The 24,714-nt window shown below is 54.7% G+C and overlaps 3 protein-coding genes across 7 annotated transcripts; 1 reads left to right on the forward strand and 2 right to left on the reverse strand.

The window, feature by feature from the left end:
* Window positions 1-666: 666 nt before the first annotated feature.
* NUDT22 (nudix hydrolase 22) lies at window positions 667-3,461 on the reverse strand. Of its 5 annotated transcripts, none has more exons than XM_055415644.1 (6): window positions 3,360-3,461; window positions 2,454-2,951; window positions 2,027-2,125; window positions 1,348-1,445; window positions 1,118-1,211; window positions 667-832 (listed from the first exon to the last, which is right to left on the reverse strand). In XM_055415644.1, the coding sequence occupies exons 1-6, from the start codon at window positions 3,432-3,434 to the stop codon at window positions 731-733; spliced, it is 966 nt and encodes a 321-aa protein (XP_055271619.1). In that variant the 5' UTR covers window positions 3,435-3,461; the 3' UTR covers window positions 667-730. The 5 variants fall into 5 exon arrangements, with proteins under 5 accessions (XP_055271619.1, XP_055271620.1, XP_055271621.1 ...); XM_055415645.1 differs by lacking the exon at window positions 3,360-3,461 and adding an exon at window positions 3,300-3,355; XM_055415646.1 differs by lacking the exon at window positions 3,360-3,461 and adding an exon at window positions 3,281-3,348.
* Window positions 3,381-5,916, forward strand: TRPT1 (tRNA phosphotransferase 1). Its single transcript, XM_055415664.2, has 8 exons — window positions 3,381-3,489; window positions 3,808-3,894; window positions 4,120-4,201; window positions 4,748-4,917; window positions 5,011-5,185; window positions 5,398-5,454; window positions 5,530-5,640; window positions 5,776-5,916. Exons 2-8 carry the CDS (start codon window positions 3,817-3,819, stop codon window positions 5,865-5,867), a joined length of 765 nt encoding a protein of 254 aa, XP_055271639.1. The 5' UTR covers window positions 3,381-3,489; window positions 3,808-3,816; the 3' UTR covers window positions 5,868-5,916.
* Window positions 5,854-24,261, reverse strand: FERMT3 (FERM domain containing kindlin 3). Its single transcript, XM_055415643.2, has 15 exons — window positions 24,101-24,261; window positions 23,360-23,532; window positions 19,681-19,914; window positions 19,343-19,462; window positions 19,073-19,241; window positions 18,762-18,864; window positions 9,067-9,174; window positions 8,776-8,910; window positions 8,644-8,693; window positions 8,415-8,539; window positions 8,082-8,188; window positions 7,717-7,959; window positions 7,248-7,372; window positions 6,502-6,643; window positions 5,854-6,419 (listed from the first exon to the last, which is right to left on the reverse strand). The coding sequence occupies exons 2-15, from the start codon at window positions 23,517-23,519 to the stop codon at window positions 6,240-6,242; spliced, it is 2,001 nt and encodes a 666-aa protein (XP_055271618.1). The 5' UTR covers window positions 23,520-23,532; window positions 24,101-24,261; the 3' UTR covers window positions 5,854-6,239.
* Between the last annotated feature and the right edge of the window lie 453 nt (window positions 24,262-24,714).

The following is a 24,714-nucleotide window of genomic DNA, read 5'->3' on the forward strand; positions in this document are numbered from 1 at the left end:
AGTGAAGTGTGAAAATTAGTCGCTCAGTCGTGTCCGACGCTGCGACCCCGTGGACTGTAGCCCGCTAGGCTCCTCTGTCCATAGGATTTTCCAGGCAAGAATAATGGAGTAAGTAGCCATTTCCTAGGAGAAGGCAATGGCAAGCCACTCCAGTACTCTTGCCTAGAAAATCCCATGGATGGAGGAGCCTGGTAGGCTGCAGTCGGTGGGGTCGCTAAGGGTCGGACACGATTGAGCGACTTCACTTTCACTTTTCGCTTTCACACATTGGAGAAGGAAATGGCAACCCACTCCAGTGTTCTTGCCTGGAGAATCCCAGGGACGGGGGAGCCTGGTGGGCTTCCGTCTATGGGGTCACACAGAGTCGGACACGACTGAAGTGACTTAGCAGCAGCAGCAGCCATTTCCTTCAACAGGGGATCTTCCCGACCCAGGGATCAACCCCGTCTCCTGCATTGCAGGCAGATTCGGGAAACCCTTCCACCCCATAGTCAGCCTGGAACCTCACTGGAACCTGGCAAAGGGGCACGGCCCTCAGCTTGCAGAGGGGAAAACTGAGGCTGGGCCTTTTTTTTTAACCCAAGTCACTTGTCCTATCTCTGTCACCCACCCTGGGCTCTCCTAGTGGCCCCCTCTGTCTCATGGAAACAGCAGATGCCAAAGGAATCCAAGAATAAAGTCCTTTATTGTCTTCCGAGCTGTGGTGATAGGGCTGGGGACTCCAGGAGACTCAGGTGGAACTTCCCTGGACCCGGTTGTAGAGGAAGATGGCGCCTTTGGCTGAGGGGCAGAGCTCAGCCCACATTTCAGTCTCCTGCAACCTCTGCATACTCTGTGGGGAGAGACAGTGAGACCCAGACATCTCAGCGTCAGGTTTCTTGTAGGAGCTATGCCCACAGTTGCTGAGCCTCAGGGCCTCATGTTAAGGGGCTGAGCAGGTCCCTGGCACTCTGCCTTGGGCTGAAGGCAACCCTGTGAGCACTTGTGGCTCCGGAGAGAAGCTCTGAGGTCTGGGAGCCCCGTCTGACCCAGGCCTGCGAGACAGACGTGCATCACCAGGCCTCTGCAAGCCCCAACCCAGCTGCTTATCCAAATGACACACTTTGCCACCTCGAACCTGTTTCTCCACAAAGATGATTCCTGTGGATTCGTGGGCCTCAGGTCCCCCACTCATGTAGTGTCTCCTCACCTGCTCAGAAGTCAGGCTGCACCTGGACAGGATGTGAGAGTGGCCAGGTGAGTGCTTAGCCCCTGGAGGGTCCCTGTGTACCCCAGCTCCCTCAACCATGGCCCTCAACCACCCACCTACTCCAGGACCCAGGACTCTGTCCCCCAGAGATCACTCACTGGACGTAGAACTCAGCACTGGCACGGCCGGCACTGGTCTCATTGCAGGCAATGCCCAACAGCAGCGGCTGGCTCAGGGTGAGTGGAGGCACATTCACCTGGGGCCAGGGGTAGCACTGTCAGTGCCCAATGCCCATGTCCCTGCCCCTTCAATGAAGAACAGCATGTTACCCTAGTACAACATTTTACAGTTTGTAGTTCAAGTGCCGAGAGTCACAGAAAGTCAGATCTTGGGCACGTTCATTTCATGTGGGAAGACTAGAACTGGAGAGATGGAACGGTTTGCCCAGAGTCACCCAAGGGGAAGTTGATTTAGTAACTGGGACTCCTATTGACCCCTCTTTTCAACAAACCTAGTGGGGGAATAGACAAGACATTTATCATTATCCCCACTGTAGGGAGGAAAACCCTGAGGCACAGAGAGACAAGGGTTAGAATTCCACTTCAAGTGTGTCTAGCTGCAAAGCCAAGCTCTTTGCTCAATGCCGGATGCCTAGGACTTCCCTGACAGTCCAGCAGTTAGGAGTCCCATACACTCACTGCCGAAGGACTGGGTTCAATCCCTGGTCAGGAAACTAAGATCCCACAAGCCGTGTGCCAGTCTGGACCTGTGGAATTCTGGCTTGTTCTGCCTCCTCCCTCCTTGTGCACTACTCTGTTCCGCCTGCCCCTCACTCACCTCGTCACAGATCTCCTGGAGGACACTGGAGAAGAGCTCGTGCACCACCAGCTCCCCAGGGAGGTCCTTGTGCAGGGGGCTGTCGCCTGGGCACAGGGCCTGTGAGAGGTCAAGCTTAGTCTCTGCTCCCCTCTTTCCGCCCTACTTTCCCCCCACACTCACTGACCCTGAGGGCCACTTCCTCTGACCCCAGCCCTCTTTTTCCAGATGGGCAACTACAGGTTCAGCTAGGTTCTCCATCCCCAACCCCACCCCCAGTTCCCTAGCTTCCCATGGGTCTGGGGCAGGATTCAGCGGAGAGGCTGAGACGCTACACCTAAGAAGAGACTTTGGAGAAGCACCAGGCCAACTCCCCTTTTAAGAGATGAGGAAGACAAAGCTGAGCTTTCTGGGTCTTTGTGCCTCTGCGCCCAGCCTGGCATCTCACCTGAGGCTCAGGATGCCCACCGGGCACATCCACCAGCCCAGGTGCCTCAGCCACCTGGCCGGAACGGCGCAGGAAGACAAGGAAGTCATCAGCAGTGGCCAGTGCGGCGCCCACGCCCAGGGGGTCTGCCAGATAGGCTTGCTTGTCACCCCAGTCGGTGGCCCCCTGCTGTCGCAGCCAGGCAGCTGAGCTGGCCCAGTTTGTCCCCAGGAAGTCTTGATAGGAAGTAAGGCCCAGGCGCAGGAGCAGCTGTGGCCCTGGTGAGCCAGTGGGCGCCAGTGTGGCGGAGTGCAGGCGGAACTTGGGGGCATCAAAGAGCCAGGGCTGGGCCTGAAGCCGGCTCTCCCAGATGGTGGCGATGGCCTTGTCCCCTCCTGGCAGCGGGCGACGATCATAGGCTGGGCTCAGCTCAGCCCGAACCTGCTTCTCAGGCAGCCCCCCGGCGGGGCACTGTAGCAGCAGGGACACCTCAGGGTCCATGGCCTGGAGAGGGCAGTTCTGGGGACGAAACAGCCAAGCCTGTCACCTCGGGGGGTCCACAGCCTCCCTTGGGCCCGGCAGCTGGCTCCCTCTGTCACAGACTTCCTGATGGTACCCCCCCCAGCCCTTCTGCACCCCCCTGACCACTCCCTGGGCCGTCAAATTTCTTATCGTCCCAGCAAGAGCTCCGAGGCTCCTGCTACCAGACATCCCTTAGACTCCCCGGCATCCCTACAACCCAGAGGTCCTGGGTCCTGTCTCCCCCCAGTGCCCTTGTCTCCCCCCAGTGCCCCTGTCTCCCCAAACCAAAGGTCCTGCCTCCCCCCAATGCCCCTGTCTCCGCAAACCGAAGGTGGGGGCTCCAACCCTAGATACGCCGGGACCCCTCCCACCGTCCGGAAGCTCCAGCCTCCAGCCCGCACTCACCCGCCCACTCTCCCGCAGGCTCCGCCCCTTTCCTCGGAGCGGAAGTGCCTGCCCTCTTCTTTCTCGGCTTCTCATTGGCCGGTGCCGGCACTCAGGGACCCGCCGGATCAGCTGCCTGCACCAGGAGTCGGTGAGCCTTCCTGTCTGTCCCTGCTCCGTCTGTCTGGCCGGCCCAAACAATTCCGCCCCTTAGCCTGGATGAGACCAGCGAGCCTGGGTCAGCGGGGCTCAGCTTCCCTGGGACCCGTGGCTGACATAGTGTGACCTTGGACAAGTCTTGCCTGCTGGGCCTCAGTTTCCCTTTCGTTTCCAGGGAGTTGGGGGTGGGAAGTGAATTTAGTGATCTGAATATCCCCCCCAGCTCTTACATCCTGAGGCTCTGTGACACCGGGCAGCATGGGGACGTGGGAGGATCCTTAACATTCTCCCGTGTCACTGCTCCCCACAGGTCTTGGCCATGAACTCCTCTGGAAGAAGGAGTCGGGAAGCAGCTGGGCCCAAGGGTAGAAGGGCTCACAGACCCCCCCGGGAACAGGTGCTCCCCTCTTCACTCTCACCCCTGCTCCCAATGTGGGAGGGCAGGGGAGGGCAGCTCTGAGTCCTGCTCTCTGGGAAATGCTGATGGCATGGGAGCGGGAGCTGCTGGGTCATACTGTTCCCAGGAGCACAGGGACTGCTGTCCCTCTGGTCTCCTGTGGCAGGTCACTCAGATTTCAGGGTGAGCAGCTGGGCAGGCGGGGTCACCACTGGGCTCTTTCAGGACCGAGATGTACAGCTGTCCAAGGCTCTGTCCTATGCCCTGCGCCACGGGGCCCTGAAGCTGGGCCTTCCCATGGGGGCCGGTAAGTGAGTGTCTTAGGGGCTGGGCCCAGGAGTGCTTGGAGCCCAGGGAGTAGTGTGAGCTGGTCGGTTAATCGCCTTCCCCCATGGCGCCCACCACAGTCCTGTGGGGACAGCGCAGAAGGGACATCCCTGCCAGGTATAGGGAAGGTTGAGGCCCAGAGCCCAGGATCATGTCCAGGGCGCACTGGGAGAGGAGGCTGTGTCTGGCCAGGCCTGGTGATACCTCCAGCCCAGTGGCCCCAATAAACACTTACGCCAAGACTGGGCACTAGGGGTGTTGAGGCAACTGATGTTTATGAGTGTCCACTCTGGGCTGGGCTCTGTCCTCAAAAGGGTCCCTTGATCTTTGTGACCCTCTGTGGGACAGGGGGGTCCTGTCTCATGTGAGACAGAGCCTATTTCATGTAAGGTCAGAGAATGAGGCCCAGAAAGGAGAGACTTTCTAAAGGTCACACAGGCTCTGGTCTTGCGGTCTGAGGCTCCCCCTGTGAACTCTGGCCCAGGCCGGAGCAAGGTCATTTCCTTACCACCCTGCCTTCCCACAGATGGTTTTGTGCCCCTGGATGCCCTCCTGCAGCTTCCCCAGTTCCACAGCTTCTCAGCTGAAGATATTCAACGCGTGGTGGACACCAATGGGAAGCAGCGCTTTGCCCTGAAGCCAGGGGACCCCAGCACCGGCCCCCTCATCCGGGCCAATCAGGGTCACTCCCTGCAGGTAGGTACTAAGGGGACAAGTGGCAGAGCCATGTGAGACCCCCTGCCTGTGAGGGGAGGGTCACTGCTGCCCTTCCCCCCGCATCCATCGCAGGTGCCTGAGTTGGAGCTGGAGCCCCTGGAGACTCTGCAGGCCCTGCCCCTGATGCTCGTCCATGGCACATTCCGGCAGCACTGGCCATCCATCCTGCTCAAGGGCCTATCCTGCCAGGGAAGGACACACATCCACCTGGCCCCAGGACTGCCTGGGGACCCTGGTGTCATCAGTGGTCAGTGCCCCTCCCCCAGACTACTCCTACACAATCTGTCCTTCCAGGTCCCCCTCTGAGGGTCATAGCCTCTTGTCCAGGGCTAGCCCATACCCTGCATGCAGGAACAAACCCCCTCCCCACCCATTGAAATGAGCCCAGGACCCCAGCCCACCCAGGTTTGATAACTACAATCCAGAGGCCCCAGGCCCCAGCTCCAATTGTCCACTCAGGCATGCGGCCAAATTGTGAAGTGGCTGTATTCATCAACGGACCCCTGGCCCTGGCAGGTGAGTCTGGACACAGCAGGGACCACCCCAGGCCTTCTGAGAGGGCTTGAGTCACAGGTCTGGCTCTGTCTGCAGATGGAATCCCCTTCTTTCGCTCTGCCAATGGGGTGATCCTGACTCCAGGGAATGCTGACGGCGTCCTGCCTCCCAAGTATTTCAAGGAGGCCCTGCAGCTGCGCCCTACCCGTAAGAACCACCACCCCAGCCAGCCCTGTTCTTTGTGCCTGAAGCCTGTGCCCTCTGCCCTCACCTCTTTCCCAGCTTCCAACCCCAGACTGACTTAGTTCTCCCTTCTCTAACCAACTCTCCTCTCTATCTCAGGAAAGCCCCTCTCCTTGGCTGATAATGAAGAGACAGAGCATCAGAGAGACCCCAAGCATGGCTCCAGAGAAAGAGGGATGACCCAACAATAAAATATTTATTTTTTAAAAAATGTAAAAAGAAAACCAAAAAGAAACTCTGGTTTGAAACTATGAGTCATCATCCCGTGGCTGCAGCCAGTCTTCCTCGTGTGCTCAGGGACTTCAGCTGGGTCAGAGGTGTTGGTCCTGGCCACTCAGACAAGAGAAGGGCGGGTGCTGTGCAAATGAGGGCCCACTCTCCCAGGGGATGGCAGAGTCTGACCCAGCTAGGACCCTGGTCTACACAAAGCCAGTGACAGTGAGTGAATGGGCCCAGCTCGGTCGTTGCATGTCTGGCGAGGGTGTGGACAGTGAGTCCCAGTGGGTGTGGACTTAGGAGTGGTCATGGCAGGTGGTGAGCGGGCGGGGGCAGTGAGACAGGCTTCAGAAGGCCTCGTGTCCTCCTGTGAGCTGCAGGAAGAGGTCCTCGTCCAGCTCCTCCCCCCGGGCCCTCTCCCGTGTGGACAGGAAGATGTAGCCCCCAATGTACTCATGCACAATGCGGCAGCTGGCGGACACGCAGCTGAAAGCCACGTTGATGTGCTCGTCAAACTCGATGGCCACCTGTGGGGCGGGTGGTCAGAGGGCTGGTACCTTGCCCTGGCTGGGTCCCGGGTCCCTCCTCCCACCCTCTCTCCAGGCCCACCTGCCGGATGTCCCAGTTGACATTCCACTGGCGCATGTTGCTGAAGCGCCAGGTCTTGACCACATCACCCACAGACAGGTCGATGCGGATCAGTCGGTTGTTGGCGATGCCCAGGATCTCGTCTTTCCTGCTGCCCTTGAACCTGGTGCCCAAGAGGATAGTGTTGGGGGGGAGCCCCCACTCTGCATGGCCCCGGAGCTCACCCAGAGAGCCTGGTGTGGCACTCAGAAGCAAGCTAGCAAGTTAGTCCCTTAGTTTCTCCGGGTCTCAAGTTCCTCATGTGGATAATGGGGCTTCACTGATTAATCACTATGATAGCATTTAGCAGTGTCAGCCAAATAGTCCATGCCTTTCAATAGGAACATTTTTTTTTTTTAGCATCATCCTGTTTGTTCCTGTCCTTACAGGCTCGGAAAGTGGGCAGTCAAAGGGGGCACTCCCTTTGCAGCAGCCACCCAAGCCTATCCTATAGACCAGCTGCCCAAGGCCCAGAGAGAGAATGGTGTGTGGCAGGGCTGGGATGGGTGCAGGGGGCCACCCACTCTCTCGGCCTGATCGCTCTCCAGTGTGTGCTGCACAGGTGCAGGATGGGGCGGGTGCTGCACAGGTGCAGGATGGGGCTGGTGCACACGGGCTGCCCTCAGTAAGGTCTCCCCTCCGAGGACAGGAAGGAAGGCTTCACATGCTGCCCCCAGGCAGCAGGGGAGGGCTGTGCCTGATTGAGCAGGCTGGGGTGGGGCTCCTACCTGACCACAACATAGGAGATGCCAAAGTCAGGGAGGGACTGCCAGGCCTGGATGAAACGCAGCTGGGCCTCAGACAGCGAGAGCTGGGCCACGTTCTGGTGGGCTTCCAGGATCCGTGGAGTAAGCTGCGGGACCACACTGGTGAGGGGCTGCCAAGGTCCCTGAGACCCCCTGCCTGTCCCCATCAAGGAGACAGGATGTGGAGCCTGGGGTGGGGACAGTGCCCAGCGTGGGGCCACCGGAGTGCACCCTGTCTGCATTCAGCCGTATGAGCTGAGCCAGGCCCTGAGGAGGACGGGGCAGCTGGACTGTGACCCCTCCCAGAGGGTTACACCCAGTCTCAGGACCCAGGCGGGAGAAGGAGCGAGTGAGCGCGTGCATTTCCAGGGGAAGGCTCTGTGGAGATCCAGGGGCTGAGGTTGGCCAGGTAAACCCTCTGGTCAGTCCCACCACCCACTCTCCCTGGCACCTGCTTGGCCTTGAACTTTCTCTGGAAGCGTGGGGCCACAAGGCCATAAGGGTTGAGGCCCTCGGCGGAGGCATCGGGGCCCTGGGGATGGTTGCCGGAGCCCCCGCCGCCACCGCCACCTGTCCGCTGCAGGCTGAGGAAGGCCAGGATGGCCTGCACCTCGCTGGAGTAGCTGCTGTCTGCCATGGTGCGGCCCTTGGAGGCCAGTCGGCAGCCAGCCATCCAGCGGGCATACTGCTGCTCCTGGGGTGGGAGGGGTGGGGAGAGAGGTGAGGGCCCTGGTCTGGCCCCGCCCCTTACCTGGCCCCGCCCCGCGCCCGTTTAGCTCCAGCCTCCAGCAGCCCTGGTCCCTTCCCTTCACGCACATCCTGGCACCGCAGGTAGATCTCACTCATGCCCTCAGGGGAGGGCACCAGGAGTTTGATGCAGAACTTCTGGCCTGAGACATTCACATCGGGGACAACTTCACAGCCTGGAGGAAGAAGGGATGGGCTAGGGCGCTGAGGAGGAGAGTCCTGGTGCGAGGGCCCTGGGTGAATGCCAGCCCTGCACAGCAGCCTTGGGTCAGAAGGCATCTTCCGGCCTCTAGTTGGAGACAGGTGAGAGCATTCACCTGGCCAGTCCCAGGTGGGCCAGGTGAGGCCCCTGCACGCCCCTGGCCCGCCCCTGCCCTGGTCCCGCAGATCGCCATCACTCACCCTTGAGGTTGAGCTGCTGGATGGGGTCCCCGGGGGCCTCGTCCTGGCTCTTGTAGTAGGACAGGGTGGTCTCCTTGAACACCACCCAGTGCTGGCGGTACCCCTTCAGAGTCAGTTTCCGGGGCCTGAGGGTGTGGCGGGAGGTTCAGGACAGGCCACCTCCCTCCCCCATCCTCTCTCTGCACTGGGTCCTCCTCCAGCAGGGCTGCCAAGCTGGACCCAGACTCACCGGAAGATCCGGAGATGGTCCTTGAGTTCTGGGATGGTGGTGAGGCTGTCCTGGGGAGGAGAGGAGTCAGGGGGGGCGCCCAGCCCCTGCGCTCAGCCCTGACCCCAGCCCCTGACTGAAGCCCCTCCTCACCAGCATGTCCGTGGGTGCCGACCCCTCCAGCTTCACCTCCAGGTTGCTCAGAGCTGCATCCAGGTCATCCAGCCCTGCATCTGTGCCCGCTGGTTCATCCACCTCCCCGCTCTGGGACAGCTTGTTGATGTGGTACTGGAGGGGGCATGTGGCCAGGGACGGCTGAGCCGGCAGCCCATTTGCCCAACAGTGCTCTCAGCTGGGCTTCCCCGGATGCAGGGTTCCCTCTGGAAGGCCCTGCCCTGGGCCTGGCCCGCACCCAGCCCCCGGGGCCCCCGGCCTGCCCGGCACCTGTAGGGCTGCAAACACCATCATCTCTTCCTCGGTGCAGTCAATCTCTTCCAGCAGCAGGTCCCACCGAGCCTGCTCGTACAGCTGGGTCAGCCGCACCGGGTCTGTCTGGAGGGAGGGGGAGGCTGGGTTGGTTGGGTGACATCTGTCCTGAGCACCCCATGCACCCAGCTCCCCGCAAGCCTCCAGCCTCAGCCCGGCCTCTGCTGTGCAAGCTCATGGAGTGGTTCCACATGGGCGGCAGACCCCAACCCCAGCCTGCCAACCCCATCTGCCCAGGCAGGCGGCGGCTTCTTCCCTCTAAACCTTTCTGTGCAGATATTGACTATTTGTCTACTGTGTGCCCTGCATAAAGGGACAAGGCGGGGGCTGAGTAAATCTCTCAATAAATAAGTGATTCAAAGCGGTAAAGGAAGTGACTTCCAAAGCAGGGGCTCACTCGTGCTCTCAGGCAAGAAGCCCACAAGTCTGATGGTGATGAGAGAGAATGGAACTAGGGTGCGGGGGTGGGGAGGGCTGCTACTCGCCAGAAGGAAGCATTCTGGGAAGGCTTCCCTGGGGAGGTGGCTTGCTGTGCTGACACCTGGGAATGACAAGGAGCCACTGACAAAAGTGGTAGGAAGAGAAGAAGAGAGCATTCCAGAGAGAAGGAGCAGGGAGCTCAAAGGGGCAACCCCAGTTACCCATAGAAGTAAGACTAAGCCCGCACTCCCTCTGAAACCCACCAACATCAACAGCAAAGGCATAACGAGGATAAAGGCAAAAGAACTAAGAGAGAGAGGGGACTAAAGCAGGTTGAGAGATACTCACAAAATTTTGGAAGATGAAAAGCAAAAACGTGGACAGGGACTGAGTTGCAGGGAAGGAGAGCTGGGTTCTCACACTCTTTTCCCTCTCTGTTCTATGGCAAAGGCACTAATGAGTTTGAAAAAATCAGAAAGCAAGCAGCAAAAAGAACTAAGATCTGAACAAAGGCATCTCAGTTCATGTGGCAGACAGGCTCAGGTCTGGGAGGTGAAGGTGTTAGTCGTTCAGTTGTGTCCTACTCTTTGCAACCCCATGGACTGTAGCCCGCCAGACGTCTCTGTCCATGGAATGTTCCAGGCAAGAATACTGGAGTGGGTTGCCACACCCTTCTCCAGGGGATCTTCCCAACCCAAGGACTGAACCCTTGTCTCCTACATTGCAGGTGGATTCTTTACTGTCCGAGCCATCAGGGAAGCCGTTCTAGGAGGCAAGGGTGGGCTCAAATGAGGACCATAGAACGTCTGTAAATGGAACAGTCCCTCCCTACTCCCCTGCAGCCAGCCGAGTGACTCCCTGCTCCCAGCTGGCACCTGGTAGAAACCAGAGAGTTACTCTCTCAAGATGCTGAGCCAGTGCATCTGGCACTCCGGCACAGCTGGGTGGGAGTGTGTTGTACTGAAACAGCTGAATGAAGAGAAAGTTGGCATTTTGAAAGATGAGACACCCTCAGCCCTTCTCCATTTGCCATCAAAGACATTGGCAATGAGCCTTCTATTCCCGTCAGGAGATCAGAGCTTTCACTGCTGAGAAGCCAAAAAGAAACCCCCCACAACAAGGGGCATTCCTGCCCCATCTTCCCCAGGAGACCCTCCCAAATGCCAAGCCCTATTCATCCACTCAGGGTTTCTAATTGGCTTCTTAGAGCCTTACTAAGTATGAAAGGGCAGGCAGGGATTATCCACATTTAACAAAAGCTGTTGGCATGAACCACAGTCAGGGGGAAAAAGAACTTGGAGGAAATAAAGACAATGTAGAGGGCAGAGAAAACTTCAAACACTAGTTGAAATCCTTACAGAACAAAACTCTGCACTCATAAAACAAGAACAGGAGGCTATTTGGAAAAGGAATGTAATCATAAAGTTATAGTAATTAAGACAACATGGTATTGACAGAGACAAATTGATCAATGCAATCAAAGAGAGTTAGAGAGAGGGACTTTGCTGGTGGTCCAGTGGCTGAAACTCTGTGCTCCCAGTGCCGGGGGCCCAGGTTCCATCCCTGGTCGGGGAACTAGATCCCACATGCTGCAACTAAGAGTTACCATGCTGCAAATAAAGATCTCATGTACTGCAATGAAGATCGAAGGTCCTGCGTGTGGCAAACTAGGACCTGGCCCTCCCCAATAATTTTTAAAAAATATTTAAAAAGAGAGTCAGAGAGAGACTCATGTATGTTCACCTTAGGACAAGGAAGATCTTGCCATCACTGGGGAAAGGATGTTCTTTCCAATAAATGGACCTGGGTCAATCGGATACCCATATGGTAAAAAAAAAAAAAAAAAAAAAATTTAATTAAAAAAAATGAAAAGTACTTGTATCTCTGCCGCTCACCACATACAAATATCAGTTCCAGTTGAGTTGCAGATCTGAATATCAAAGTGAAAACAGTAAAATCTTTAGAGAAAAATAGGACTACATCTGTGCAATTTTAGAATAAAGATTTCTTAAACAGGATGCAAAATATATTAATCGTAAAACAAAAATATGACTCAGATTATATTAGAATTAGGAGCTCATGTTCCTCAAAATAAACTACTAAGAGAATGAAAAGGTGAAGTATTCTGTGCTTTGTGAAAATATATTCACAGTATATTTATCTGTCAAAGTAGTCTGTACAGAATATATGAAGAACTCCTACAAAGCTATATGAAAAAGATAAGTACCTCAGTGTAGAAATTGGTAAAATATTGGACAGAAACTTCACAAAAGAGGATATCCAAAAGGCTAATAGTCATATGAAAAAGTTCTCAACTTGATTAGTCATTAGGGAAATGTAAATTAAAGCCACATAGAAAAGCAAATCAGTAGTTGCCTGGGTTTGGGTGTGGAAGAAGGAATGACTGCAAATGGGGTCATTTCTGGGGTGATGGAAATGTTCTAAAATTGGGTTATGGTGATGGCTGCATAGCTATATAACTTACTAAAAATAAACTGCTTACGGTGGGTGGTTTTTATGGTGTATAAGTTATATCTCAATAAAACTGCTTGAATAAACAAACAAAATATCATATGAGATACTATTACACACCTACCTGAATAGCTGAGATGGAAGAAGTAGGAAATATCATGTGCTGGTGAATTTGTGGAACAGGTGAAACTCTCATACACTGCTGATAGGGGTGTAAGGGGGTGGAGTTATCTACTACAGCTAAACCAGCGCCTGGCCCATAACCCCTGGTGGCGCAGATGGTAAAGAATCTGCCTGCAATGCAGGGGACCCAGGTTCACTCCCTGGGTTGGGAAGATCCCCTGGAGAAGGAAATGGCTACCCACTCCAGTATTCTTGCCTGGAGAATTCCATGGACAGAAGAGCCTGGTGGGCTACAGTCCATGGCGTCACAAAGAATAGGACACACTTTCACTTTTCAAACTAGAGCCTGCCCTACAACCCAGAAATTCCACCTCTTGGTGTATACCTTACGGATAATATGGTATATGCTCACCAAAAGACATATGCTGGAATGTTCATAGTGTTTCTATTCATAATAGCCCAATCTAAAAATTGTACAATGCCCATCAACAATAGAATGGAGGACTGGCCTGGTGTACTGGATAAGAGACCTCCTGCCAATGCAGGGGACACGAATTCAATCCCTGGTCTGGGAAGATTTCATATGCCATGGAGCAACTAAGCTCATGCACCACAACTAGTGAGCCCACGCTCTGGAGCCCACAAGCCTGCACACGGCAGTGAAGAACCAGCGCAACCAAAAATAAATAATAATAATAGAATAGAGAATTAGAATCAATTGTGGTATACTGACAGCCTGAAATATTACACACCAATAAGAAATATGCTACCCTATGTGCAACACTGGAGAAGGAAACGGCAACCCACTCCAGTGTTCTTGCCTGGAGAATCCCAGGGACGGGGGAGCCTGGTGGGCTTCCGTCTGTGGGGTCACACAGAGTCGGACACGACTGAAGTGACTTAGCAGTAGCAGCATGTACAACATGGATGAATCATACAAGCATAATGCTGAGTGAAAAAAACAGACGCAAAGGAGTGTATAGAATGTGTGATTTCCTTTATGGAAATTTCAAATACGGGCAAAACTAGTCTATGGTGTTAGCAGCAACATTAATGGTTCCCCCTGTGGGAGATACTGCTTGGCTTCTGAATGCTGGTAAAGTTCTACTGCTTGACGTGTTGGTGACATTTGTGAGTATTTCTAAATGTATATTACACTAAAAAATAAAATAAAAAACACTAAAAATAACACAGAAAATAAGAGCTCCTTAAAATTTAAACACAGAAAATAAGAGCTCTTAAAATTTAAACACAGAAAATAAGAGCTCTTGAAATTTAAAAAGACAGTTGCAGAAATTATAAATTCAATAGATCATTTGGAAGATCAGTCAAAGAACTTCCCAGAAAGTAGAATAAAAAGACGAAAATAAAAAAGGAAAGAAAAGATAAATACCTAATTTTTTCTTGTAAAAATAAATCCAGGAGGTGTAATATTTACTAAGTTCCAGGAATTAAAAAAAAAAAAAAACAGAAAAATGGAAGGGAGTAAATTATTAAAGAGATTGTATAGACCATTTTTCCAGAACTCAAGGACCCAGGCTTCTGATCTGAAAGGGCTCAGCAAGTGTGTGGGACAATCAAAGAAGAAAGGTTCATATAGGACACACTATTGAAAGATTTTTTAAATATCAAGAGATAAGGAAAAGATTCTTTTGTGTTTTGTTTTTCTTTTGGCTGTGCTGTGTGGCTTGCAAGATCTCAGTTTCCTGACGTGGAATTGAACCCAGGTTATGGCAATGAAATTGCTGAATCCTAACCACTAGACCGCCAGGCAACTCCCAAGAAGATTCTTAAGTTTCTGGGGCCTCTCCTACTCCTCCAAGAAAAATGGAAAGGGTCACATATGGAAGGGTTGAAAATTAAATAGAGTTAGATTCTTCAACAGAGACACTAGAAACCCGAGGACAATGGGATCAAAATTTGGCAGGAAAATGTTTCAAACCTAGAATTATACAAGCTTTCATATGAGTGAGGGTGGACCAGCGACCTTTTCAAACACACAGGATTTCAAACCACTTAGGGAAAGCTATTACCATTTTGCCATTTTAGAGGAAGTTATTGAAATATATGCTCCATTGAGATGAGGGAGTCAGTCAAGAAAAAGGAAAACGAGATCCAGGAATCAAGAAGTCAACTATAGGAATTACCAGGAAATAGTGAAGGGAAGTTCAAGGACAACAGTCAATCAATGGGCCTAGATTGCTACCATTCCATGGGTCTCACCAAGATATAACACTGATTGATATCCTGAAGTAACCAGTCATTTTGAAAGGGACATTGTGCTCCAGTTGCAGTGTTGGAGGGACTGGGCTATGGAACATCCCACCTCATCACTCTGAAGAGCTCCCATGGCAGGCCACAGATTCACAGAGAGTGTCCAGAGAGCCTTTTGGTTTTTGGCGTTTCATTTCTAATTGTGCACAGATAGGCAATTAACAGATGGTAAAGAATCTGCCAGCAATGCGGGAAACCTGGGTTGGGAAGATCCCCTGGAGGAGGGCATGGAAGTCCACTCCAGTATTCTTGCCTGGAGAATCTTCACAGACAGAGGATCCTGGTGAGAGTCTATGGGGCTGCAAAAAGTCGGACACAACTGAGCAACTAAGCACAGCATAGATAATTAACAGAAAATAAATAAACCAAGAAAGGAAGTATAGTCACTCTGTGGCTTAGCTCAGAACGCTATTTATATGTGTTACCATTTACAACCACGCTTATGTTCTTTTAACCAAAAACTACAACACAGCTCAGTTGGGAAGATGCAAAAGAGATGTATGTTGTAGGGGAAGGAGGGAGGATCTAAGACAGCTAAATCTTCATCTTTCATACAAAGTGAATAGATAATGCGTGGAATGAAAAAAAATCAAGGGAATAGACATATCTAAGCTTGTCATATAGAGGTAAACACTAGAATAAAAAGCTAGAGACTTAAAACCTACAGTCTCTAGGGATCAGAAATCTGGGATAAGGCGAGGTAGAAAGGAAGTGTTTTTCTATTGTTGTTATCACTATTGGGACTATTCAACTCCTTAAGCTGTTACTTTGATTAAAAATAAAATTTAAGGGATTTCCTGGTGGTACAGTGGTTAAGATTCTGTGCTTCCACTGCATGGGGCACGGATTTGATCCCTGCTCAGGGAACTAAGATCCCACATACCACAGGTGCAGCCAAAAAAAAAAATTTTAATTTACAAAACAAAGAAAACAAGAAAACCAAATGGGTTTTAGATAGTGGATAACAGACCACCCTGAATAGCAACCACTGATCGCTATGAAACAAGTGAATGAATGGTGGGATTTCCGCAGCTTGCTGCCTGGAGCAAGTGTGAGTGATGCAGGCAAGAGGAGGACCCAAAATGGAGCCCAGCATAGTCCCCAGGGTGGGAGGTGAGCAGGTGCAGTAGAGAATTTGGTGGGTCCAAGGCAGCTAGAATTCACAGGGCAGAGTGCTGCAGAGAGAACTGCACAGAGAGAAAGTTCTGCATGGAATCAGCAGAGGGCTCCTTTCAAGTCTTTAGCTGATTAATGAGTGTGCGTGTGCGTGCGTGTGTGTGTGTGTGTGTGTGTAAGGAAACAACCCAAGGCTGATGGAATACTGAGAGACACACGTGGACATTTGCCAGAGCTCACAACAGGGTGGGACTAGTTCATATTCCCAACAGAGATTAGAGAAACCTCATCATATATGTATAACATCAGAATACTCCAGAGGCTCTTGCCTCAGTAATAGGGTAAAGCTTTGTCTGGTCTAATTAATAACTGCCTTTGCCTTTGTGCGTGCTCAGTTGTGTCCAACTCTTTGTGACCCCATGGACTGCAGTCCACCCGGTTCCCCTGTCCATGGAATTTTCCAGGTAAGAATACTAGAGTGGGTTGCCATTTCCTCCTCCAGGGGATCTTCCTGACCCAGAGTTTGAACCTACATCTCTCTCTCATGTCTCCTACATTGGTAGGTAGATTCTTTACCAATTGGCCACCTGGGAAGTCCCAATTAATTATTATAAATTACAATTATTAATGTTCAAAGCGAACCTTAGAAGGATCAAACTGTTTCCAAGTGTCTTAACTTTATCCCCAAATAAGATTTTAAAGTATTTAAAAAATCCAGCACCTAAGAGCACAAGATTTGTAGTATCTGGTATCAAATTAGAAATTATCAGGCATGAAAAGAAGCAGAAAAATACAACTCATAATTAGGAGATAGTCAATAGAAGTAGACCCAGAAGTGACAGAGATAATAGAATTAGTGGACAAAAACACTAAAAAGTCTTTATTTTTTTTGGCCATGCTGCATGCAAGATCTTATTTCCCCACCCAGGGACAGTTTAGTCTTAACCACTGGACTGCTAGGGAAGTTCCTAAAATGTTATTTTAAATATATCTTGTATGTTCAAGAAGATAGAGGAAAGCATGAGCATGTTAAGGAGAGATGGAAAATGTTAACAAGGTCAAAACTGAACTTCTAGGCAGGGTATTAATGGCAGATTAGATAAGGGAGAAGAAAAGATTCGTAAACTTGAAGACAGAGCAATCGAACTATCCAAAACGAAACATAGGAAAATAAGACTAGGGGAAAGAAAAAACTGAACAGAGCATCTGTGAACTGTGAGACGGTTTTCAGTGTCTAATAGTCATGTCATCAGATTCCCATAAAACGGAGGAGCAGAAAAGATACATGAAGAAATAAAGGTCAAAGATTTTCCAAATTTGATGAAAACCACAAACTCAGATTCCAGAGGCTCAGTGGACCCCAGGCATGAGAAACCTGAAGCAAACCAAGGCACATGATCATCAAGTTGTTTAAAGCCAGTGGTAAAGAGAAAACCATAAAAGCAGTCAGAAAAAGACACATTAACAAAGGAACAAGCCATAAGACTGTGAGGTGGTATTTTTAAGGAAAAAAAAAACATTGACCGAGAACGCTACATCAAAGAAAAGCATTTTTCAAAATCAAAGGCAAAATAATGACTTATAGCGACGAACAAAAACTGAAAGAATTCGTCACCAGTAGATCAGCTTGAAAAGAAATGTTAAAGGAAGTCCTTCAGGCAGACAGAAAATGATACCAACTGGAAATCCGAATCTATACACTGGGATAAAGAGCGTAGGAAATGGTGTGTGTGTAGGCAGAGAGAAAAGACTGCTTTTTATATTTAAAAAATGGATTTGCGGGACAATTGATTGAGGGAACTGTCTTGTGTCTTGGCTGCATCAGGTCACAGTCCCATCCTGATCGTGATACTGGTTGGGGGTAACTGGGTAACGAGTCCCAGGTGTCTGGGATCTCGTGTATTAGTTCTTACAACTGTCTGTGAGTCTACAGTTACCGCAAAACCAAAAGTTTGATAAAAAATAATGGAGTGGTTATTAAAGTTTAAATAATTACAATAGGACTTCCCTGGTGGCGCAGTTGATGCTGGAGACATGGGTTCGATACCCGGTCCAGAAAGATTCTACACGGTGCAAATAAGCTTGAGCACCACAGCTACTAAGCCTGCACTCTAGAGCCTGGGAGCCACAACAAGAGGAGTGTAAGTACAGGGTTTTTGCCATGAGTCCATGGTAGGAGGAAGTGCTGGGCAGACAGGGAATCAAGAGTTTTGTTTCAAACAGAAGTGGAAATGCCTGTTAGGTGCCAGAGCAGAGATGGCCAGTTGGACATGAGAGTCTAGAGCTCAAGGAGGAAGGTCTGGGCTGGAGGTGGTAAAACTGAGAGCTTCAAGCATAGAGATGATCCTTAAACCCAGGAGGCTGGAGCTTCCTGGGAGAGGGTATGGAGAGAGGAGGCTGGAGCCCTGGAGCCCGCAACTCCCAGAGGCTGTGGAGACGGGAGGAAGCGCAGAGGGCAGGGCAGCTGCAGACCCCCGAGCAGTGCGTGGGGATCCTAAGCGGTCAAGTAAGAAGTGGACTGGGGCACTTCCCTGGCGGTCCAGTGGTTAAGACTCCATGCTTCCACTGCAGGGGCCACAAGTTCCATCTGTGGTCAGGGAACTAAGATCCCACATGCCCTATGCGCGGTACAGCCAAATACAAAACAGCATGGAGGGCTTGGTCACCTCAACAGGACAGGGAAGGAAGACTCCAGGATGGAGTTGGCTGAGGAGAGAGAGGGCATCAAGGAGTACCCACTGGAAAGGCTTCTGGGGAGCAAAGACACTGCACCCCAGGGTTCTGTAGACAATGATGCTTACAAGTTTTGCAAGGAAGGGGGGACAGAGAAGTGGGGCTTTTGAGCCCGGATGCATGGAGCCTGTTTGTTGCCATGCCAACGGCAGGCAGGGAGTGAGCGATACACACAGGTGTCTGCCTGCAAAGCTTCACCGCTCACCTGCCCTAGTTCCTGCCAGTCCCAGTGCTGCGCATCCAGAAAGCCTTCCCTGAGCCCAGGTGCGGGCGTCTTTCACCTGGGCAGGCTTCCCAGCACCTACCATGGTCTACAGTAGGCTGTCTATCCCTGACGACCCTTGAGGAACAGGCCTTGGCATCCACGGGGGCCCAGCACCATGTTGGTCCATGGGGTGTGGACCGAAAAACAGACAGCTGGACAGACTCCCACAAGTGTCTAACCTTCGAGGAGTCCAGACCTCCGACACGAGGTCCCCCATGTCCCAGCCTCCCTTCTCCCTGACACGGCCCACCTTGGGATCCAGGTCGAAGAAGCTGTAGTACTTGAAGCGCAGCCAGAGCGTGTCCCCGGCCTTGACGCCCTGCTGCATGAGGCACCGCGACGAATCCAGCCACCTGCACCAGAGCACAGGCCGGGGGTCAGGGCCGAGCCGGGGGCAGCGGGGCGGTGGAGGGGGCTGGGCTGGCTCGGGGCCACGCGCACACATACAGGAAAGGGGGCCTGGGGACGAGACCGAGCAGTCTGCGGGGAGGGGATGGGCTCTGGGAGCAGGGCACGTGGCATGGGATGCCAGGGCACATGCAGACCCAGCGGGCCACGCACCTGCTGTGGAGCTGGGTCTTGTCCAAGAGGGAGCCGGGCCTAGGCAGGCGCTGCAGCAGGAGGGGGTCCGGCGGGGGCTGCGGCCGGCTCAGCATGTGGTAGCAGGCCTCCGTCTGGGCGCTGTCTGAGAAGTGGGCTGGCATCCCCCGGAACGACGCGGGGGCCACGCCTGGAGTGCAGGTGGGGGTCAGCCAGGCCCGGTACCCCCCACCCCCCCAGGCGCCCCCCTCACCCCGGTGGCATCCCTAGGCTGCCCCAGCCTGCGCTTACCCCCGACCAGGACGACCTTGGTCAGGTCATACACCTCCTCCTCCGGCTCCTTTTCTTTCTTCTTCTTCTTCTCCTTCTCGGGAGCCCGGAGCAGAGACATCTCCTCAGGGTGGCGGATACCTGAGGGGAGCCGGGGCCTCAAGGGGGGCCAGGGTCCTGCTCTGTGACCTCCAGCCCCACCCATGGGCAGTTTGGGGCAGGTTCCAGCCCCCCAAGCTGGAGGGGGAACAGCAGCTCGGCCAGGATGAGGTGACAGTGGCTGGGCCTGGCAAGGGAGAGGACCTTGCCCCTGGCTGGACCCTGTCAGGCGGCAGCGTGGGGGCCACCCGGGGACTCACTGAGGAGCCGGCAGATGGCCACCATGGCCTGGAAGAGAGGCTGGGAGAAGCTGGCGCGGAGGCGCAGGGCGCGGCGATTGGGCAGCCGCAGGATGACGGGCCGGTGCTGGGGCCCGAAGAAGAGACGGGCGTCGGCCAGGATCCCGTATTTGTCCAGCGTCCAGTGGGTCTGCAGCAGCCACTGCCTTTTCTGTTCCCACCAAATGGCATGGTCTGACCAGTCCTGCTTGCGTTCTGCGGGACCACAGGCAAGGGCCACCGTGTCAGCCTAGGTGGGCCCTGCCCCCAGCGCTGAGCACAAGCCTGGGATCCAGAGGTGGTGAGCATCCCCTCCCCGGCCCAGGCCCGGAGCAGGGTCAGGCTGGGGGTCTAGGACTGAGGTCGTGGAGGATGGCTGTTTGCTGGCTAACCTGCCTGTCCCCTGGGCTCAGCTGCTACGGAGGAGAGTCACTTCCCGGGGGAGCCCCCAGTCCAGAACCCAGTGCCCCTGCCTCTCAGACTCCAGGGCCCTGGGCTTCCCCACGCAGCACCTCCTGTGTCCTCTCACAAGTCCCGCCTTCATGGCTTCTCTCTGGCATTTCCGGGAGCTCAGGAGGCAGAGGTGACGACAGGGCCTAGGGGTTATGCCAAGCACACAGCAGCAGGCGCCCAGTAAAGAGCTAGTGGTTTCTAGCTCTGTGACCTTGGCCAAGACCTGAACCTCCCTGGGGCTCAGTTTTCTAGTTCCTGATATGTGAGCAGCCATGGACCCTGAGCAGGGCCTGCCGCCCCGTGGCGAGTGCAAGGTGTCTGTGATACGGGCACGTGGCTGCATTAGTACAGAGCATGGACTTTCGGTTAGAGATGTGAGCACCTCGAGGTCTCACGCAGCCAGTGACAGAAGACACACATTCCCCTCTTGATCCTCCCCCCAGGGGACTGAACTGGTGCCAGGTGAGCACCAAGGAAGTGCCATGTCCCCTAGTGTCAGAGCCGTTCCTGGGGCGTGGTCCTGTCCCCTTCCCCAGTTCCACCTCCTTCCAGCCTCCTCCTGCCCAGAAGTCACCGCGCTGCGCCTTCACTCCCTTCTTGGTTTTGTGGCACCCACTCCCCGTCTCCTCGTGACCCTCTGCCCTTGTTCGTTGGCCCCTCTCCAGGCTGGCCCCAGTCCGTCCACACTGGTCCAAGAAGAGGACCCTCTTCTCCCGCCTTGGCCCTGCCTTTTCCCAGGGTGAGGGGGGCCGGTCTCATCTAGTCTACGGCTTCGTCGTTCTGCCGTGAGCCCCAGGCCAGAAACCCACAAGCCACTGGCTAAGGGGCACATCCATTGGCTTCGATCATTCCAGAAACCTTTCTTCGCCTGCCTACGTGCCAGGCTCTGGGACTATGAATGCAACAATCCTGAGTCCCAGCCCCCCAGGGACTCCTCTTAACCTTGCTCTACCTGACTCTGGGGGGCTTCCCAGGTGGCACTAGTGGTAAAGAATTCACCTGCCAGTTCAGGAGACATAAAGAAACATGGGGTTCAATCCCTGGGTCTGGAAGATCCCCTGGAAGAGGAAATGGCAACCACTCCAGTGTTCTTGCCCAGAGAATCCCTTGGACAATGGAACCTGGCAGGCTACAGTCCATGGGGTTGCAAAGAGTAGGACACAACTTAGCATGCATGCAGGCCTGACTCTGGACAGAGGTACCCCCTCCCAGATCAGCTCCCAGCAGACCCTGGGGATGGGGTAACAAGGGCCCTCCCGCTAGGCTGCCTCCCTTTCACTTTCAGCCACATTTCATCCATGCCAGTCCCATCCCGCCTCCACACTCCACCTCCTGTTCATCCTCACTGCCTCCAGCCCGCTCTGTTGGGAGGGACCTGCCTTAGCCTGACAGCCTCCCGCTGGGAACCCTTCGCTGCTGCTCTCCACCTCCAGGATGGAATCCCAAACACCCGACAGCAGAGCAGTCCCCCAGCCTTGCTCCTTGTCACACTCCAGGAGTCCTCCCTGGCCTAGAGCTCCCCACCCTCACCCTGTTCAGAACACGCCCCGTGCCCCAGTGTCTCCCATAGCTCCTCCCTGTTTGCGGCCCCCTCTCGGGATTCACGGGCTTCCCTTGTGGCTCAGCTGGTAAAGAATCTGCAATGTAGGAGACCTGGGTTTCATTCCTGGGTTAGGAAGATCCCCTGGAGAATGGAAAGGCTGCCCACTCCAGTATTCTGGCCTGGAGAATTCCACGGACTGTATAGTCCATGGGGTTGCGAAGAGTCGGACACGACTGAGCGACTTTCGCTTCACTTCACTTCACTTGGGATTCATATTGTCCCGGGCTGGGTGTGACCTCCATGCTGGCTTCCCCTGTGCGGCAGCCCACCCTGGCCCTGAGCTGGTCCCTTGAGGGTGGGTCTCACCTGCCCAGCTGTGCTCGAGGCCCCAAGTTGGCACTGCCGGCTTGGCTGAGCATCAGTGACTCTGATGCCCTAAGGAAGGAGTGGGAGTTGGTGGAGCGGGGACAGTATTTGCTGGGTGGGGGACAGGAGGAGCTGGAGGGACTCAACCCTGGGGGCCCAGAAGCCTGTGGAGGAATGGCAGCCAGTCCAGTATTCTTGCCCAGAGAATCCCTGAGGAACCTGGCAGGCTATAGTCCATGGGGTTGCAAAGAGTTAGACACGACTTAGCGTGCACGCAGGCTATAGTCCATGGGGTTGCAAAGAGTTAGACACGATTTAGCGTGCACGCAGGCCTGACTCTGGACCCAGCAAGGAGCACGCAGGCTCCTTGTTGAGGCCTCTTGCTTTGCCGTGGACTGTCCCCCAGGGCCAGCTGGGCCTTCTCTTGGGGCACCTGGTTTTCACCCTCTCTGCCTTGCTCGGCCAGGCCTGCCTGAGTCTCGTCACCCAGTCTCCTGAGGGACCCTCTGCTCCCCACTTCTGCTTTCACAACCTCCTGGGGCCCTGGCCTTCTGGAGGCTCCCCTCACTACCTCAGCCTTGTGGCCGGGCTGTCCGGGGGGCCCCATGCTCTCCACAAGCCACTGACCTCCCTCCAGGGCCGCACGTGGCGAGGCGGGGGCTGGATGGGCCTGAGGCTGCCCGCCCCCGCCCTGCACACGCAGGGGCCCAGGTCGTGGGCTGGATGGGCCTATCGTGGGCCTGCCTTCCGGCTCTGGCTATCAGCCAGCCCGCTGCCCTCCCAGGAAGGGGCAGCCCCCACCCCAGCAGGGAGAGGCGATGAGAAGCCCCCTGTCGCTGGCCCTGCTCCCCTTCAGGGTGGATACCACAGGAGGCTCTGCTGTAACTTCCTGTGGGGGCAGGGCCGTCCCACCCAGGCTGGGGCCTGTCACCAGCATGCTGAGGGCTTCCGCCCAGGGACAGGGTGTGGGAGCAGGTCCCCGAGTCACCAGGAGCCCCCTCTGGCCTCCCCTTGACCCCCAGAATGGGACCTCAGCCTCAGCCCAGGCAAGGCCTCTCCTGGCCCAGAGGACCGTGGCCAGGTCTGGTCCCTGGGGGTCTTAGCAGAACCAGCTGGCATGGAGGAAGGGCGGATGACAGTGGGAGGGAGGGGAAGTTGAGTTGGGGAAATGTCTTTTTTGGAACCAAATGATTAAGCTGGTGCCTGAGTCACTGTGACTCCATTATCGAGAGCCGCGCAGCAGGACCAGCCCGGAAGCCCTGGGGGACCCGGTGGGTGGTGGGGGCCGTGGGCACTCACTGATCTCCTCCACAATCTTCAGGAGCACCCCACCAATGTGTGACTCCCCTGTGACGCGGAGGGTGAGCGACTCGGCCTCTGGGTCCTCCTCTCCTATAAACACCCGCAGCTCCCAGGAAGAGTCGATGTAGTCCCCAGTGGCTGTCTTCATGCCCGCCATGGCTGCGGTGGCGCTGAGGAGAGGGTGGGAAGGAGGCGAACGGGCAGCTGGGAGGTGGCCAGTGGTGCCAGGGACAGGCAAGGGGCCAGAGGGCAAGCCCGCAGGCCAGAGTGCCACAGCAGCAGCAAGACCCAGGGAGCTGGGTTGTTCCAGGTGAGAAGCTCAGACCCCTCTCTCCATCACAGTGGTTGAGCTTTGCAAGGGCCCCTCAAGAGACCACATTGCCCAGCCCTCTCCCTTTGTGCAGACGGGAAGACAAGGCCCCTCAGAGTAGAAAGGGGCTCCCCCAACATCACCCAGCTCAGTGCCAGAGCTGGGCCCAACGTCCACCTGCTTGCCCAGCCGACAGCCCGGCCCAAGCCTGCCCTGGCAGCTGCCCACCCTAGAAACGGTGAACCCAGGTCAGAAAACAGTCCCCATCAGGCCCAAAGCTCAGCGCCACCACCCCAAAGCCGCTGACGCCTCTCAAGGGCCGTGGAAAGTCCAGGTTGCCGCACGGAGAGAGGCGTGCTGGGCAGCGAGGGCTGCCAGAGGGCAAGGACGAGGAGGGTCCCTGGGCCTCCAGCGGCCCGCCGGCTTACCTTGCCTGCAAGGGGCTGGGGCTGCAGGTGTGTGTGGGGGGCTCGGCGCGTCAGCCACTCCTGGCCGCGGCCTGCACACCTGCAGACCACTGCGTGCTTCCTCCCCCGCCGCTTTCTCTTTGGAGTTTCCTTCAGAGGACAGCCCTTGCTTATCACGAGCAGGGCGGCTCGGCCCCTCCCCAGGGCGGGCGGGCGCTGGGTGCAGGAAGCAACTGCCAACATAGCCCTGCCTCTGCTACCAGTGAGCACAGGAAGCAAGTGGGGCTTGTGGACCCAACACCCCACAAAGGGTCCCCTCACTTGGAGGGAGGCTCGATTCAAACTAGAAAAGCCACCAGTTTGGGTTCCCTTGTAGGAATCCATCTTCCTTCTCCAGCCTGTCATGAGGTGGGGTCTTCCGGCTGCCTAGAGTGAGAGCAGCGGCATTGAAAGGATGAGATCTGGGTTATTTAGGGACCTGGCAGGTCAAGGCAGAGGCGTCCCAGGTGGTGCAGCAGCAAAGAATCCACCTGCAATGCAAGAGACGTGGGTTCAATCCCTGGGTTGAGAAGTTCCCGTGGAGAAGGAAATGGCAACTCACTCCAGGATTCTTGCCTGGAAAATTCCATGGAGAG

Source organism: Moschus berezovskii, chromosome 25 (genome assembly GCF_049115385.1).
Source record: "Moschus berezovskii isolate FMDL1 chromosome 25, NW_MosBer_1.0, whole genome shotgun sequence".
Lineage (NCBI taxonomy): Eukaryota > Metazoa > Chordata > Mammalia > Artiodactyla > Moschidae > Moschus > Moschus berezovskii.

Excerpts from the sequence above, each read along its gene's own strand:
- NUDT22 (XM_055415644.1), bottom strand. The coding sequence starts at position 3,434 with ATGAGAAGCCGAGAAAGAAGAGGGCAGGCACTTCCGCTCCGAGGAAAG. Across the intron at positions 1,212-1,347 it reads AGTGCTGAGTTCTACGTCCA|GTGCAGCCTGACTTCTGAGC; the intron begins GTGAGTGATCTC and ends CATCCTGTCCAG. Across the intron at positions 833-1,117 it reads TCATCTTTGTGGAGAAACAG|AGTATGCAGAGGTTGCAGGA; the intron begins GTTCGAGGTGGC and ends CTCTCCCCACAG.
- TRPT1 (XM_055415664.2), top strand. The coding sequence starts at position 3,817 with ATGAACTCCTCTGGAAGAAGGAGTCGGGAAGCAGCTGGGCCCAAGGGT. Across the intron at positions 5,186-5,397 it reads GGACCCTGGTGTCATCAGTG|GCATGCGGCCAAATTGTGAA; the intron begins GTCAGTGCCCCT and ends TTGTCCACTCAG. Across the intron at positions 5,455-5,529 it reads CGGACCCCTGGCCCTGGCAG|ATGGAATCCCCTTCTTTCGC; the intron begins GTGAGTCTGGAC and ends CTCTGTCTGCAG.
- FERMT3 (XM_055415643.2), bottom strand. The coding sequence starts at position 23,519 with ATGGCGGGCATGAAGACAGCCACTGGGGACTACATCGACTCTTCCTGG. Across the intron at positions 19,915-23,359 it reads GAAGATTGTGGAGGAGATCA|AACGCAAGCAGGACTGGTCA; the intron begins GTGAGTGCCCAC and ends GTGGTCCCGCAG. Across the intron at positions 19,463-19,680 it reads GGCCATCTGCCGGCTCCTCA|GTATCCGCCACCCTGAGGAG; the intron begins GTGAGTCCCCGG and ends GGCTCCCCTCAG.